This window comes from Alligator sinensis, unplaced genomic scaffold (assembly GCF_000455745.1).
Source record: "Alligator sinensis unplaced genomic scaffold, ASM45574v1 scaffold458_1, whole genome shotgun sequence".
In the NCBI taxonomy this organism is placed as follows: domain Eukaryota; kingdom Metazoa; phylum Chordata; order Crocodylia; family Alligatoridae; genus Alligator; species Alligator sinensis.
Genome location: NW_005841944.1, coordinates 989674 through 1008344, shown reverse-complemented (window position 1 = coordinate 1008344; position 18671 = coordinate 989674). Strand labels below are relative to the sequence as shown.

Sequence of the window (18671 nt, the reverse complement as noted above, 5' to 3'; positions counted from 1 at the left end):
CCCCGAGGGAAGACCCCCCACTGAAAGAGTCATCAAAGTCGTGGCAGGCGAGTTCTGGGGTCTCCCTTTATACCAGACGGGGCAAATCCTGGGGTGTACCAACGAAGTCCGGGTGTGCAAGATATCGGGTTCGGGCGAAGGTGGCACGCGAACTCCTGGTCGAACGGAAGTGGGTACACCTTCCAACTCTTTCTATGATTCTATGATTCAGAGAAGGTTCAAAATCAATGGAATTGTCCTCCTACCCAAAAGCACCTACCCAATTATTCTAAACCATAAGTCGTCACAGGGAAAAAAGCTCATTAAAGTAGTTTGAGTTTCCCACTTGGAAATATTATACAATGCAAAATATGCATCTCTGAGGTGCCGCAAAACATAACAATAGAAGGAAAAAACATTCTTCCCTAAATAATATTCTTGATTCAAACACTTGAACAAAAATCCTTATAAAGTTTCTAGAAGAGTAACAATTTTCATTTTTTCATTGAATTTGGAGCCACGGGGTGTTTATACACATTGTCCGGGGGTGGGGGGTGGCAGAGCTTTAATTAGAGCAGCTCCAAGTGCTGCTTTAATTAAAGCGCCTGGAACATCTTTTGTATCAGCATCCCCATGCTTCAAAATGGTGGTGGGGGGTGCTTCATCTAAAGCTCGTCGAATGAGCTTTAGATAAAATGCTCCTCATGCCATTTTGAAGCACAGGGACATTGATACACGAGATATGGGAGGCTGCTGGAATGCAATAATTGCCATGCTCCTGCAGATTCTATTAATCGAGTCTGCTCCAATACACTGGAATTACAGTGCATCATATCAGCCCCCCTGCTCATGTATAGCCACCCACAGGCTTCCTGGAGTTAAGTTTTAAAAGGAATTAAACTGAACAGTATTCCAGGGAAGGTATAGCAATCCACACCCAAGAGGATATTTTTGAGCAGCAGAACTAGAGGCCTTGCTTGCATGCTGTGAATGTGGATATCAATAGGCACTGGAATAGATGTAACAGTTCTGATACTTCATCTGGGTCAGTATTTTCCTTAGCAAAACTGTTGTGGTATCCTAAAATTTTGGAGTAAATCAACAGTGGAAAACAGCCCTGCTGCTTGCTTTCCAATAACAAAAATTACATATAATCTAAAATTCCTTCCAAGAAACATTGATCTTACTTTTAAAAACAGGGAAAATGAGAAGGGAAGTTAATTAAAGGAGACGAATGATAACAAAGAGCTTTTACCACAGATAAGGTACCAATATTTAATTATATACAATTAAAATATTATATTTGAAACCCCCAAGAAATTACAGAAATTATTTAGAGAGGCTGAAATGATTATAATGAACTTTCTAGATGCTCCAAAGGCCTTATTTCAAAGCTGCACAGAGAACACATTAAACGTGATATGGAAAGTAAATGTAATTACATAAAGATATGGAAAAAGACTAGATAAGAAAATTCCCTTAGAGCACATTCCCCCTATTTGGCTAAGACAGCTTCATTTTCCAGATATTTAGCAGTTAAAGTAAAGCAATGTAAGCTGCTAATTAGTTGTCCTGGCATCCTCCCATTGAAACTAAATCTACTATGGTGATATAACAAACAGCAGGGGAATATATAGAGCAGAAAATACCTTTATTCATATTTGGTCAGAATGTCCCTAGCATGGAAATAACTGTCATGTACTTTTAATCTCATAAAGCATCTTAGGTTCTCAAATAAAATGACTTCTCTTAGTGCATCATGCTATCACAGCAGCATAGTATGGTATAGCAGAATTTGGAAGATAGATAGGTGATAATGGGCACATCTACACGAGATGCTTTACTGCACCTTAGCCTGATTTATTGTGCATTATGGGTGTGCATCTACACATGCACACCCTTACTGTGCAGTAAAAATGGCTAATCACAACTAAATTTGATACCTGTAGTTTATTAAAGTGCAATAACACACGTGTAGACGTGACCTAGCACTAACTTTAGTATCAGGTCATTCCAGCCTCTAGGGGGCCAGCCTGAGCCCAGCTCCAGGGCTCCTACCTGGGTGCCTCTACTGCGCTTCTCCTGTACCATGAGAAATAGCCAGCCATGACACCACTGGCCGCCAGAAGTGCCAGCTCCTCCCCAGGGAAGGTCCCTGGCCAGGCTGTGGCCCACCACACACCACGGGCTAAGAATACCAGGTGCAGTGGGACATTATTGCTGATGGGGAGGGCTTGCATCAAGCCACCAGCCTTGCCAGCCCCGAACGTGGTAAGTCCCACATTAGGGGGAAGGCCCTCCCTGCCCCTGCCCCTGCCCCTGCCCCTGGTCCTAGCACCTGTCCCCCCTCCCCACACACACTCCCCTGGCTCTGAGTTCTAACCCCCCAGCATGCAGAGAAGTGGGACACAGTTCAGAACTTTATTCAGCAGTGTCTGTGTCTCCTCAGCTGAGCGGGCATAGACCTCACATCCCAAGGAAGGCGTTGATACTGGTGGCGATGTCCTCATTAGCAGTTGGGGCAGGGATGTGTACTGCTGCTATAGGTAGCCCTCCAGGTGGCAGCAGAGGTTGCAGGGCAGCTCAGGCTTCCCCCCTGCAGCATCATACCTCAGGGTCCCAAGCCAGGTGTGCAGGTGTGCCCAGGGCACCAGGAGGATCAGCAGCAGCATGGCATAATGCCTTGGATACCCCTGAGCCTGCACAAACAGCTCATTGTGCACCATCTGAGGCACATGCAGCAGGGCTATGCTTGGGGCACAGCAGTGCAGGGGGGCAGCCCTAGGGTACCTCCCCAGAGTGGCCCCCAGGGGGGGAGGGTACAGGCATGGCCAGCCCCTCACCCCAGGTGTCCAGGAGCCCTGCATGCCCTGAGCCCAGGTGCCGTGGGATGGGTGGCAACGGAGCACAGCAGTTGTCCTGCAGGGAGAGAGAGGGGGCAGTGGGGTTTGGAGCCGAGGCAGCAGGTGCTGCCAGCAGCCTGGCCTGGCCTGCCCTGGGAAAGGGTGGGGGAGGCAGGCTTCCTGTAGCCAGCACCCAGCAGCCTGCCGGCCCCAAGGGAACAAGCGGGGACAGGAGGCTCAGCCCAAGCCTGCGTAGCCAGACTTCCCATGGTCCGTGGGCAGCGGTACGTGGCCGACCCCTGATCTGAGACCAGGCAGTAAACAGCCCGTGGAGCACAACATCTTATCTCTGAAATGTTGCAAACTCTTACAAAAGGCTTCTGTCTCTTCGCTCTGCAGGGCCAACATCTGGACACAGGGGAGAGCCCATCAGCCCCAGCAGGGGTTTCTGCCACTCAGCACTGAAGCCATGCAGATGCACCAGCTTGTCAGTGGTGCACACTGGATAGAAACGTCCTGCTCCAGTGGCTGGTGGGTGGCAGAGGAGTGGGAGGTATAAGTGCAGGCCTGGCACGGGAAGGATATTCCCTGGGAGACTGCCCAGGAAAAGGCATGGGACCAGGCACAGCGGGGGTCCTGGGTACAGATGGAGGCCCTGGGGTAGGAGTGTGTTGAGTTGCTCCGACAGCAGGTGGCCCTCCAGGCCTGGGCAGTGGAGACTGGACCCTGTTCACCATCCTAGCCCTGGTTGTTGCTTCCATGCTCCCCGCTGCCTGGCTCTTGTCCATGGCTCCGCAGGGCCCCTGTGTTCTACCTCCTACCCGACAGCAGGCCCCATCCTGGCCATGGGAGGAGATTCTCTGGCACCTCCCTCCCACCGGAGCCTCTGGCTCAACTCCCACCCTGGGTTCCCCACTACCCACCTGGGCCCAGCCCCGCCGCTTGCCCCGAGGCCATGTGCCCAAACACTAATAAGTGCCAGGCATGGCACTGCAGGGGGATGCTGGTCCTAGATTTGTGCAGGCAGAGGGGGAGCTGCTTGCCATTGAGGAGTGCTGTCCGGCATCATGCATGGACGAGCCCACTACCTGCCATTGTTGCCGCAGCCCCCAGACCTGCAGGGGAACTGGCCAAGGCTGGGGTGCTGGGTGCCTGCTCCCAGGCTCTGCCTCCTAGGCAGCCCCACCCCACAGCATGCCACTCCAGGACTCAGTGACTAAGACTGTTGTATATAGTTTTCACTTTGGGAAGAGGGTTTTTTATTGTTGGTGGGTGAGGAGGGTGGCGGAGGGGCTGTGTGTGTTGGGGAGGGAGGGGCAAGAGGGCTCTATGTGTTGTGGTTTTGGCTTCTAAGGATGGCTGCCAAGTACCAGCAGCTAGTGCCAGAAACTGGAGCCCCCCTGGTGGCCACAGAGGCATATAACAGGACTGGAGGGACTTGGCACTAGATTTAGTACCAAGTTTCTGCACGTGTAGACACCTGTCAAAAATCACTTACTGCACATTAGCTTAATGCACAGTACATTTAGCTGCGACTAACTGCACATGTAGATGCGTGCATAATGTAATACCCCACCTAAGACTAGGGAATATTCTGGTAATGAAAGCATTCATAGAGGATTTTAGAAAAAGGGATAGGTATTTCTTATATATCTGTTTACAATTTCTAGAATATGTGAAAGATGAAACAAAAACCCAAAGTCCAAGAAAGCAAAAGAGCAGAGGAATGTCTGCTTTATGGAAATGCATTTACAATCTTTAGCATTAGTGCTAAAAATATTACAAACTAATGAATGTTAAATTTCTACTCCTGGATCACCTCTTATTCAAAAAGTAAAGGCTATGTTTAAAAAAATGGGACAGCTGTTTTCCCTTTGAATCTACTCCAAGTCTGCAGGCAAGTAAGGCACAATGAGATCTAATGAGTGATTCACACAATCCGCAATCTTATCATTGAAGTGACAAACTTTTCAAAGACTTTTGATGGAAGAAGCAGGGGATTTAGAGTGGCAAAAAAAACCCACCAAAAAAAAACTTTAAAGAAAAGTGAGTTTCTTAACCACATTGTTGTGTGCTAATATTGGCTCCTTAGCATCAGAGGACTAAAAAGTAAGAGAGAAATGTTGTATTCATTCCACAAAATGCTTGAACAACTTAGAACCTATTGCTGAAGGTCCTAAGTTTGCAGAGGCCTTTGTCTCAGTCTTCCTTTATGCCGCTGACAATTTACATTTCTTCTTCTTCATAACAAACTGACCCTGAGCAGAGATGCACTTTCAAAAAGAGCACTTCTGGTGAAAGGAGCACTTCTAATGCTAGCTTCACTAATGCTCAACTTGGTGATACCTGTAACTGATGCCACAGATAATCACAGTAAATTTTGTGCTGAATATGGCCACAAGCAATGTGTTCAGGACTACAGCCAACTTTTGTGCATTTTGGCCTTGCAGCCACTTAACGGCCTGACTTTTTAATGTCCACTTATGTGAAATACTGGCAAAACAATTTCTCCCTGTTTTAATTTATGGCAGAGTTAGAAACACAGTCTATAATGAATTCTGATTGCTACTTTAAAAAAGAAGGGATAGATGTTATATTTCTCATAACAACGGAGGAAAATTACTAAGCAAACAAAGTAACAAACCAAATTTGCCTGTTTCATGTACACTATAGGGTTCTGCAAAACTTATTTTTGGTAGTGGTGGGAGATAAATGTCTGTACTTTAGAGTAGGACTTAAGTACAGATTTTTAAAGAACTGCGTAACTACAAAGCTACCATTTTGGAAGTTCCATAAGCATACCAGGACAGACCAAAGAGCTACCAAAACACCCAGTGTGCCTTATATAGCTAGAATACATGCTGTAACAGTGCCTTTGCTTATATATTCTTGTCTTCCTATTTCAAATTCAAAACATTGGGACATCATTTACAGTTATAATACTGTATTTGCTTAGAGAAGCATTTTAAAATTTATGATTATGTAGAAACCTAACACTGTAAACACTAACCCATATAGCAGTTAACCTCTTCTTTATCATATGCACTTAAGAAATTGACTAGCATTAGGCCTCAGTGCACAATGTCACAAGTTCATTGCTATTCTATAAATGTTTAATTAGATATCTTTCTGAAAACTGTAACCTCTGTAAAAGGTTAGTAACTGCCTTGACAGCTTTAGCAGATTTATTCTACTACAGAGTGCTTGTGCAGTATATACAATTAAAAAGGGAATATTTTCTTAATCTAAGAAATGAAGCACTAAATATATATTACAGGCCCATAAGCAGGTGTTCAAATGACATAACAGCAACACTAGCTAAATGTAGAGGTGACACTAAAGAAGAATAGTTTTTTTAGAACAGAAAAAATATTATTTTTATACACTGGAAAACACATTTAGCTGCTTTTAACCTGGCATTTAGTGATCAACACAACAGAAATTCTGACTTCTTTTTTTTTCTTCTGTTTTTGTTCTTCACATAAGAGAACTTTTTAAAAAACTTTGTGTTTTAAGAGGACACGCTAGCGATCTTTTATTCAACAGCAGGCAATGCACTTTACAAATGGCCCCATGTAATTACCCAAACCATACTGTGTACTGATATCAATTTGTCTATCAGCACAACATTGTCATCTATGAGGGAATGAAGTAAATGTTTAATTAATATCCAACAATACTACACAGAATTCCAGAATGACACATGAAGAAAAATGACTTATCTAATGGAAACCAGAAATTAAAATAGCACAGTTAACAAAATAACAATTTAGCCAGAGAAATATGCCAGAAGCTATTACACTTCTAGGAGCCAACACAATAAAAAGAGGCAGAATAAAAACAGAATTTAATATAGTCTTAATTTATTAGCTGTACTAAGGTTCTTAGATGCCTACATGCCATATTAAAATGTGATATAATTAATCCACAAGGATTAAATGTGGAACATCTTTGCATCGGGTTTGCCATTTTATCATGTGATAAATTTCTTGCATGTGTGGCACATTTCTAATTATTGCATTGTGTATACATTGATCATGTGACAAATATGTTTGCCAGAAGCCTAAGTAGCTTGTACCAAGTCACTTTCTGTTGTAACTTCTCCTGAGGGCTAAGTACAGATAGGCAAAAAGGCCAAGGCTGAATCGATTCAATCTTTGCCGGTTGGTCTAAGCCAAGGTGACCAAACTGCAGCTCGGGAGCCACATGTGGCTTGCCACACCGTATATGGAGCTCACCAAAAAATTGCCTGAAGCCCCGCCACTTTTCCTGGGACTGCCAGCTTAGGCTCTGGGCTCTCCGGGTGGGGACTGCAGCCGTGCTGCTTGCCCTGGGGTGCGCTCCCTTTGGGGAAGTTGGAGTGGCTCCCCTGCATCCCCCGCTCCACTCCAATTCGCTCAGCACCCCTCCTACCCCTGCTCTTGAACTTCTGCGGAGATTGGATGTGGCTCCCAGGGTGAGTAACTCTGGCCACCCCTGATCTAAGTTGTGTAGATTGAACCAATAAGCAGGTAAACAGACATTCACTTGTGTTTCTGGAAATGCAGCCACATGCCTGCAGTGGCCCAGGCCAAAAAGTGGATGGTGCTAGAGCACACCTAACTGCTGGGCTGTAGCAGACAGCTTGGGCCAAAGCTAGCCCACCATCCTGCAAGGTGTGGTTTGCAGAGAAGGTTTCAAAGCATCCTGAGATGCTGGGGGACTGTGAGTTAACTTGAATCTGGAGGGGATCTGGGACAGAAGTTCAATAAACTGATTTAACCTACATCAGATACATTTGATACTACATCCATCCAGGTTTACCTTAAACTGGTTTTGGCCATTTTGAAAGCAGTTTATGTGCACTGAACTTCTGTTGTGTTACAGATTTAAACCAGTTTCCAATCAATTCTACCGGTTTGTGTGTAACTTTTGTCCTTAGCCAAAGAGTGCAAGTCCTGCTGTCAGAAACATTCATAGAAATCCTGAGAAATGTGGTGAAGGAGTAAAATCTGGATTTATGCTACCATAACTGACAGCATCAGTTTCTTTTAACAACATTTTTTTTAAGTTAATTTACACTTAAAGTTTGATAAGTTAAATAATACCACTATTATGCAAAATAGCCAAGAATATTACAATTGAAACACTTAAGTAATATGTCATTTTAAATTAGGTAACAAATATTTTGTTTTCATTACAATTCAGACATTGTTCTAATAATTCAGAGAAGGAAATTACTGCTTTACTCCAACAATAACCTTAACTGATTCACAAGACACAAACTAGTTCATTATTGTGCGGGCCGGGCGCAACCTGGGCCCTTTTCCGTGCTGCACGTGGGCTGTGGCCAGCAGCCCGGGCACGCTGGATCGGAGAGGGCGGGCGACGAGCTGGAATTAGGCACAGACGCTTAACGGTAGATTTAAAGATTGTTTACTTACACCAGAGATGGTAGTGGTGTAGGCTGGAAAACTTGCTTGAGTTGCGGGTACAGACACAGACAACACGAACGGTCGCATGGAGTTTGCTAGGCTCCATGGAACAGATCTCCGGATGCTCTGGGTGAGTGCGCCACCAAAATCAGACCCGTAGATACGTCTTATAAATTCTTTCCGCTCAAAGACGGGAAGAGGTGGGCGATGGATCAGGTCGCCAAGCTCCTCTGAATCTCACACAGGGTCTCTATTACCCTGCCGTGTACCCAGAGTCCCCACGAGATGGATGGGGAGTCCTCTTCGGCTTGGGCGGAAACTGCTCAAGCCTCTTATACGGCTAACAGGCCAATCGTTAGCCGCCACGTGGGAATAATTTAAAACTAGCCAATAGCGGGGAACGGATTTGCATGCGGGTGGCGGGAACTCTTTTGCACCGTGCATTTCTCTTGCAACTTGAGCAATGCACCCTGCAAAAGAAGCTGCAAAGAGGCAGGAAACTCGTCCCTGAACCGGGGTTCTCCTCTGCAATAGGAAACTCTCCCGTGCAATGAAGCTGTAACCTGGCGGGGATAATTCTGGTACCGAAGCACACACAAAATCATGCCTTTGGGTCATGACAATTATAAGAAGAACAAATTACATACTTTGAATAAAAAACATAGAGGCATTAGGATTCTATAGGTGAAGCTGGAAATGCCTAAGAACCCTAGAACTCTACTAGGTTACTGGTTCAAGACTGATGCACAGGACAGTGTTTCAACAACAATGGGCATGTCTACACATTCATTAATGGACCTTAGAAAATGCACATTTAGTTTATTATTTGCTTAATAAAGTACTAACTAAATGCACAATAGCTAGAGTTACTGTGCAGTAGGACTGGTGCACAGTTATTTTTTGATGCTTACTGTGCATTAGATTAATAACAGTGTGCAGTAGGCTATTAGCACAGTTTTTAACCTCCACGCTACTGTGCAGTGTTATTAGGCTAATGCACACTAAGCGTCTCGTGTAGATGCACCCACTGGCTATTGCAGAACCTTGCTTTCCTTGCACATCTCTTTAAGCATTGAACAAAAGCTATGCTGTACCTTGTACTTCCAGAAGTTAAAGGAGTTTTGTCATCAACAATAGGTACAGGTTCATAGCTTAGCCTGGTGTGACTGCACTATATAAACTTGAATGCAACAGAACATTAAGAATGTGTTAAACAATTTGCCACATTCAATTAGGTAATGCAGAGTCTGCTAAACTAAGTTAACCTAATGAGATGCACACTGAATTATCATTATGGCTGATGAAAACAACAATTAAATGCTACAGTTTGTGTATGTCATCATTAACTTGCTTTACAAAATAACAGATTGCTTTAGATATCATGTGAGCTAACAGGATGAACTGTTAATAGTAGTGGTGGTGATAAAGGGTGAATGCACACTGATTGATATTGTTAGTACTTATATGAGAGAGAATATATTGATGGACTTGAAGAAAGTCTGGAGTGGATGCAACTCATGCTTCAGTATGGTTACAAACCATTTCCAGTGTTATTTTGCTTAAACCAGCATGCTTAATTCTACAAGATAATCACATGAATTTATGCAGTAGTCACCCATCAGTCAAGATAAGAATTCAAATCTGCCTTAAGCCACAAATTAAAGTTCTTTGCTGGTAGCTATTTCAGCCAGGTCATTAACAGATGTTTTGTCAAATTACAGAAATTTTGTATAATTTAATGTGATTTATACTCTGTGTACTGCAGAGGCTTGTACATACCTATTTTGATGAGCACCACCCTTGGATACAGTCTTACAATGTGCAGCATGAAGAAAGGCACTGAAGTGTAAATTTAACCAATAACTAGGTTATATAAAATTGCTGTTGGAAGGGACCAAAGAGTGGATTCTGAGGACTGTTTCACAATGAATTCACCTTTAACCAATAGAGGCAGATTAGGTATTTTCCTGTTTTCAGTTATGTGACAAAAATGTTTTAGTAGCTGATCCAAATGATACTAATTGAAGGCCAAGTGAGTGTTCATAACATGGATCACCATAAACCTATCTTGACTGGTTAAGTTTGAGGAGGAAGAGCTGTACAGATGGGATAAAATATGAAGATGGGATAATGGGTTTCTAGGAGGAGTGTGGCATTCAGCTTAGATTAGCATTACTTTCCCATCATCTAGAACAGTGGCATTTAACCTTTGGGTGTTGTGGACGGGACAAGTGGCATTGGGCCAGATCAGGGCCTGCACACCAAGATCGGGCTCCAGACCACCTCCCTTAGCTCCGCTCTGTCAATTGGACTGGGGCCCCGTGCTGCCTCTCTCAGGCTCACTCAGGGCCCTTGCTGCCTTCTTCAGCTTAGCACCAGCAGTTTGGGAGCTCTGTACTGCCTTCCTGGGGCCCACACTACCTCTAGTCAGCCTCTGTGTGACTGTGCCAAGTCTGGGCCACCTGCCATTAGCCCATTTAGTGTGTTATCTGTCCCACAGCGCTCCCTACAGGTCCAGAAATTTGGCAGCGGGGGCAGTAATTGTTGCTACCACTCCCAAGCTGCCGAATTCTAAGACCCAAGGGGACCACCAGATGACACACTCCATGGGCTGGATCTGGCCCAGGGGCCAGAGACTAAGCACCATCTGATCCAGAACCAGCATCACCATTATAAAATTCAGTACTAAAACTAGCAGGCACATGTCAGGGATTTACTACTACACTACTGGTTTTCTGTAGAATTGTTTCTTCTCTTCTGGCTAAACCAGACAGTAACAGTGAGCATGACAATACTATCCTCTCTCCAGTCCTGGACACCACAATGTTTTTTCTACTCCTTGTTTGTAAATGTTGATCCCTACCTCATTCCACTGTCACTGAACCTTGTAGCACTTTACTGCAAGCAACTTGGCAAGCTGAAAACTCCTCCTTTGTAGCTTACTATTGGATAGAAGAGGAAAGGAGAAGAGGAGACAGAAAAACATGTGCACTTGCTAAATGAGCCATGCTGTAGGAGAAGAAATCAAGAAAAAATATTTTTCCATGTCCAGGTGGAAAAACTAAAGCCCCAGAATGGCTAATTTGTTCCATATGCTGTACCTGCAGGTTTCCAGCAGCTGAAATACAGAAATCAGACAGAAACTGATTTTTCTTGCTGTCTGCTGTTGTCTTTTCTTTCTCCTTGCATGTATTTTATTAAACAGGATTGGGTTTTAACAAAACAATGCAAAACCTAACACTTAATATTTATTCACTCTTCTTCAAAAAAGGACATTTGGTACCATGGGAAAAAACCTAAGCAAGTGACAGTAGTTGATATATTAATAAGTGATAAGAGAGCAACAGTTAAGAGTTCTCAGTACAACTCATCTGCCAGGATATAATGGAATAAGAAGTCTGAGAGGGTGCTGGGAGGTTTCTAAAACTTCCTACAACATTAATTTATTTATATGGAGTATGAAAATCATGAAAACAACAAATATATACACTTCTACCTGGAATATGCAAATCTTATTTATCTGAAAATTCCCTGGTATCTTAGATAAGGCCCAGTCTTCTGATGTCTATTCATTATACTGAAAACTCTCTACACTACCCAGTGTCTCTCCCCACCATAGTCTTTAGTATATCAAGACTGCTCTTTGATATTATCCCACTAGCAAGATATTTTATCAAGTCTTTGATACACTTGTACCAAAATACGCAGCAAACTTGTACCAGAATACACAGCAAACTTTGAAGAGGATCCTTTTTTGTGACCTTAAATTTAGCCAAAAAATAGGTGACTGAATACCTTTCACTGAACTGTATCAAGAGAATGTCTGTGACATTTCAGAACTGAATAGATTTTATATATAATAAGAATAAAATTATAACCTAAATGTATAATTCTAAGACTGAGCATTACAGACCATACATGGTGTGTTGTGGAGTCCAGTCAAAGAACATTTCTTTAACCTTTTGTACTGGGTTAAATCCCTGTATACTGCTCTGAAAATGTAGGAAGTCAGCATTCTTCTGGTGCTTTAGTGCAGCTGTCAGGTACTAAGCCAAACAATATACAAAAGCAAACAGCACATTATGTTATAAGTAGGCCAACTTATTTCTTCAAATTGTATTTGATTCATAAACCAAAGTGAAACAACAAAATCATTGGTTTTCTTGGTCCAAAATATTGGTCCAAATTTTGCTTACCTTATCATCATCAGTGGCCTATTATAGCTAAACAGAACATTTTATTTAGAAGTTGCTGTCTGTTCCATTCAAAAAAATTCAAATGCATTCCTAACTCAAACAACTTCACACACATCTCAATTGCATCTCCTATGCATGTCCCATGAAGCTGCTTCATTCAAAGATTAGCATAGTTCTTGAAAAGAGCAATTACCATACAGTAGAAGGATTTGAAGGAGCTCTTTTGTTTATGCTGTGGGGAAGCTGGTGGATTTGAAATCAGTTTATTTACTAGCCAGGTAACAGCCAGCACTGAAAATTGAGCCACTGGCCTGCTAACTGGTCAGTGATACAACAGCAGCAGGCAGAAGTCCCAGTCAGATTGAGGGCAGCCACCAGCAGTATTCTTAAAAATCTTTTTTTCCCAGATTTAATCCTAATTAAGGGCCAGATTTGTTACATTTACTTCTGGGGAATTATTTGCTACTTGTCGTGTGATAGCCCCAAGAAAGAATTGGTCCCTATTACACTAGCCAGTGTAGACGTGCATAATGAAAGGATAATTGATCCCTGAAGGTTTCAGTGCAGTTTCTTCCAAAGTAAGATACTGATCAACTGGGAAAATGCTGGCAAAAATTAAACTTAAGAAATATTAATTTGGAGAGAGGAGTTTTTATTGGGACTATGAATGCTAACAGTGGATTGCTGATTATAATTATACAAATATGTATTTTAATACATTTCTTACTGGGAAGCAATAGCACTGAATGGACTAGCAGTGTTGGCACAAGTGACACTATCATAAATTAATGTATATTTAAATGGGGGTTAGGAAAAATAATTAGCATCCTTTGATGAATGCTAACATAGAATGCAAACAGATCGTAGACTGTGTCAGGTGAGCTGAACTGAAAAAGACCGTCAAGAAAACCAATGGAGATGATGTGAGACTAAAATAGAGATGAATAATTCTAGGAAAGGATTATTACTATACATTTTGTCAGGCTTTTGACTTCACATGCTTATTCTCTCCACCCTACTGTTCTCTTATGTCAGGGGTGTTAAACTCATCCAACCCTGTGGGCCAGGTGAGTGCTGCTGGTCTGGTCTGTGGGCCAGACCGGAACCGACCTTGGAACAACCTCCCCATGCCACTTGCTTGGCACATAGCCAGTCCAGCCCCATGCACCATGTGCAGCATGCACCAGCCTCGGGGCTCACTCTGCATGTGGCCCCTGGGACCAGCATAGGGGTCTGTGCTGGCCATACCATGCTGGGGTATGTGCTACATGCACTGCACATGGCAGAGGGGGTTCAGGTTGCAGGCTGTATGTGGTGTCTCAGACCAACTCCCTATGCTGCTTGCAAGTGCATGGTGCTTGGGCTGGCACATGGATTTATTCCAGTGAATGCAGGCTGTATCATACGGCTCCACAGGCTGGATTTGGTCTGTTGGCTATATGTTTGACACCCCTGGTTCAGGAAATAAGAAAAAGGAGGTTCTCTAAGGATCATAACTGGAAAAGTGATTATTTATGTTCGTATTGATGAAGTCTGCAGAGTTGCCAGTTCAGTTTCATGCCTCTAGGTACAGATGGCAGAAAAGTTTATTAGGATTCAAAATCTGGTATATTTTAGACTTGGAATTTGAAGAAAGGGGGTGCTGAAATAAAACTAGAGCACCTATTTTTAAGACTTGAAAGTATTTTTCTTTAAACTTTTCTAAATCCACTAGATTTAGAAAACTTCTCTACATCCATATTTAACCTGATGTAGGTACAAGCATATATACAATTACTAGACAACTCCAATCTAAAGCATTTTAACTACAAGATCAATACATTAGATGTACATAATATATGCAATAAAACACAGCAAGTTTCTGTATATGAATCTCTGCAATTACTGTAGGAAGATGTCACAAGGAAAAGGGACACATCAAGAATAGGTATAAAGTTCCTTGTGATTACAATGCATGCAAGTTCAACATTTCTATAGGCAAAACTGGATAGAAACGAATACTGCAATGTGTTTAAACGACGCCGTGAGGGCAAAAGTGAGGCACTGGTCCTTATGAAGTTTTCACCCAGCTAACTTTCTGGGCCAGAAGACAATTAGGCTTGGTATAGACATTCAAAAAGCCTGAAGCAGAATCAATCTAAATTATGAAGTTTTCTGTAAGTGGCATAGTTCAGATCACACAATTGCCCTTTGGAGGGGTGGGTGGGTGAATCTTAGACCGGGTTCCTCCATTTTTAAATCAGACTATGAGGGTGCCTATACACATGCAGAGAGGTTGCTCCGACGTGTTGTAATTACAATGCATTGGAGCAGACTTGATTAATCGAGTCTGCTGGAGTGTGGTAATTACTGCATTCCAGCAGACTCCAGTGTCACGTACATCAGTGTCCCCCTGCTGAAAAATGGTGGCAGGTGGGCTTTAATTAATATGTAATGTTAATCAGCTTGTTTGACAAGTTTTAGTTAAAGTGTCCTGGGCACCATTTTTCAGTGTGGGGACACTGACACATAAGATGCTCCAGGTGCTTTAATTAGAGCGGCACTCAGAGACGCTCTAATTAAAGCGCCCCCTCCCTCCCCACAGCATGTCTATAAAAGTCCTGAGTGCTGAACTTTTGTTCTGTTATGCATATATACTGCTTTCCGATCACTTATACTGGTAAAAGTGTGCCTGTACCTGGCCTAAATGAGCACAAAGAATCACAGAAGAGTTAACTGGTTGAGCTGTACTGTCTACTTTCCATCAGGATAAGATTGTTCCCTAGAGCTTCATTACCAAAGGTTTCAAACAAATACATCTTATTGGCATAGGAGGAAGCTCTAACTGGTTCACTGTAGAGTAGCAGCCATGTGTGGAGTGAAAATATGCTAAAATATTTAAAACATCTTTACCCACCAAAGCCAACATTTTCCCATTGTTGCTATCTTATCACTCCCAAGTTGGAGCCCTTCCATTGAAAGGAAATAGGGATTTGGAACCTATTAGGGGAGGTAAAGGGGCAAGAAGAATCATGGACTTGAAAGCAAGAGAGTAGGAAATGAATTGGACTCCTGAACCTAAAAAAAAGGAAGGGAAATGCTGTTTATGGAACACTAGGGTGAGGAGAAAGTGCTGGGGGCTAGATTTATTTTATGTAATAAATAAATAAATAAGAAGGGACATGTAAGGGCATGGGAGGAAAATGATATAGGATGGCTAGAAAACAGAGAACTGGAAGAGCCAAACCTGAAAAAGTGTAGAACATAGTGAGAAATGAGTCTGAATGGAGAAAGGGAAAGAACATAAGGAACAAGAAAAAAAAAAAGAAAATGGCTGAAAGGGAGGAAAGGAATAATTACAATTTTGAAGATAACTCTCTTTCCTATTCGAGTTCATCATTTTTTGCATGTGCCTGTCAGAAAATGGGGGAACAATGAGAAAAGGGAAGTATTGATTTCAGTTCAGAGAGCAGGGAGATGAATAATTTTCAAGCTGATCAGAGCTTGGAGAAAGGGAGAGACAAACACTTCAATAGTTTATTTGGTTCACTGTTATCTGTATGGTTTTGTTACCATTAAAAATGATGCTATAACATAAATCAATCAAGGGTTAATTCACTGAATATTCATGACTACACCCTGGGTGTCTGACATTACTGTAACACTAGGCAGACTGCTCTTATCATGTGAGATCATTAGGGCTCACCTTGTCATTACTGCAAGGTGAAAAAACTCCTTTGTGATCAGAATCTTTAGTATCAGGTACCTTGTGGCTAAGATCATTTATTAAATACAATTAAAAAAAAAAATCAAGAAAGCCTCTGGCTCTGCAGCAAGTGCACAATGGAACAAAAATCTTCTTTTGATTAATGTTTTAAACACACTGGGCCATCTCTCAATGCTGTTTATAATATCCAAGAGGGTTATAGAAGTGGTACTGCACAGATGTATGCACACAACTGTTGTGGGAATAGTCATTTGATAAATTGCTTTTACAGTGAACCTTTGATCCACACCTGTGCTAAACTTACTAACATCTAAGGACCTTCTACAAAAAAATAACTAAGTCTGTAACCAAGTACTGATACATTTAGCTGTAAAGCTAGTTCATTTCCTCAAATCATACTTGTTTAACTCGGCAATTATGCCAGCTGAGGATATTTTGTTCCAGCCAGAAGCCTAATCTGGAATGTAATTGTCTTCCTGTAACCAGTTCAGTTTGTATTTCATTTGCAGTGTAAAAAGGACTTTCTAAGTATGCATGAATAATTTATTGGACCAGTACATTTTCCGAATTCAGTACTGCATCAGAGGGAAAGACCCTAGATACAGCTACTGCTGTTTTGTGTGCGTGTCCTCTAGAAATTGACAGAACCCCAGCTGGGAAGTAAATAGTTTTCTAGTCCTGAAAACCTTTTCAAGATGTTTATTTTTTTTAAATCCACATCAACACTGAACTCAGACCTATTGCAGTTCTTTCTGCGGTATTAAAAATCCCAAAGAGACATACATCCCAAAACAGTCAACATCTTTGCAATCGGGGCACTTCTCTTTGCTCTGGGAAGCCCAGCTTCAAGTCCATTTTTGTCTGATTCAGGTTTCACATTTCAGGTTTCACAAAATGACACTTTTTATAGAAAAATCATTTAGTCAAAAAAAGCCTAATCCCCTCCATCCAAAACGTTCTAAGACAAACAGGCAGTGTGGCAGCTAAAGGCATAAGATGCAACTGCAGTGACACAAAAGCTAACTTGCATATGCAAATTGAATCTTCTCACTTCATAAGTTGTAACCAATTACATGCACTTTCATACACAGTCCTGATAAATTCTATTACATAAACTTTTAAACAGCATCAACCATTTTTGATAGTGCATTACAAACATATATATTTTAGGCATAGCCCATGTGGATAAACAACAAATATGTGCATGTGGGATACACGTACAGAGGAAAAAAATATAACTATTGTCATTGAACTGCTCTTACCATTTGCAGAACATCAGAAGAAACCATCTGCATGCAGCACATGGCTGTTGCCAGGGCACAGACAATGGTGGAGATGATATTGAGAGCACACACGCTGAACAACAGATCCTGTGAAAAGACATGAGACAGAATGTCACTTGTTATCTTGCTGATACAGATGACAGGATTGCAAATATTTTTAGCAGATTTGATAATAAACACTGTCAATTGTTATCAATGTGATATGTTCTTAATTAGCTGCGTACAATTCACCAGGCATGTATCACTTTCTCTTAACCCAATCAAGACACAGATGCAGAAAGAAAAAGCAAAACTGTTACTATTTAACATACTAAGGCTGCTTGTACACATGGCGGGGGTTTGGTCCCCTAAATTGAAACTGTGGTTTTTAATTGTGATGATTAAAAAACACTGTTTAAATTGAGGGGCTTCCATCACTGTTACGGTAAGGGGCCCGATTAATTTTTTTTCCCCCCTATGGAGCCTACCCATGTCTCCTGCAGCAGGGCGTGGGCTGCTAGTGGGCCGAGTGGCCCCTGAGCTGTGGAGGGCCCCAGTCCTTCGTTCTGAGGCCACCTGGGTGGGCTGCTAGTGGGCAGGTGCTGCTCCAGCTCAGGGAACAGTTGGGAACTACTCCCTGCGCCTGTACACTGGAACCACTGCTCTCTGCATGGGCTCTGTGACGAGTTGGATATGGAGAGTGTTGCCTGTGAGCTGGGGCAGCACCCATACAGCTAGCACCCCACCTGGGTGGCCCCAGGGGGTGCCACCATGGCAGAGAGAAGGACCAGGCCCCCAAGAAGCTCAGGGGCTGCACAGCACAGTGGCAACTCGCACAGGCAGGCTTCACTGAGGCGGAGGGAAAAAAAGTGGTGAGGGGCCTGATCCTTTATTTTCTCCCTGTGGAGCCTACCTGCCTCTTCCACAGCTGGGGTGTAAGCTGCTGGGTGCCCTGGACCTTCGGCTGGGCTATCCTGTGGCTGGGGGGGCCCTGAACTGCAGGGATCCCTGGACCTCCACTCCACAGTGGTGGTGCCCCTTGGGGCCACCTGGGCAGGTGGCTAGCGGGTGGGTGCTGCCCCAGCTCACAGGTATTCCCCATCCCAATCCAACTGTTCCCTGAGCTGGGGCAGCACCCTCCTGCTAGCCACCTGCCTAAGTGGCCCCAGGGGCACCACCACCATAGAAGGAGGGACTGGGGCCCTCTGCAGCTCAGGGACCGCTTGGTCCACCGGCAGCTCATCCCCCACTGCAGGAGACATGCGCAGGCT

At 43.1% G+C, this 18671-nt stretch overlaps 1 protein-coding gene across 1 annotated transcript in view; it reads right to left on the bottom strand.

The window, feature by feature from the left end:
• FAM189A1 (family with sequence similarity 189 member A1) overlaps window positions 1-18671 on the bottom strand; it is a 458052-nt gene that overhangs the window by 41633 nt on the left and 397748 nt on the right. Inside the window, exon 5 of the mRNA XM_025199459.1 lies at window positions 17401-17508. Within this exon, the coding sequence (XP_025055244.1) occupies window positions 17401-17508 (108 nt within the window). The remainder of the gene's footprint in view (window positions 1-17400; window positions 17509-18671) is intronic.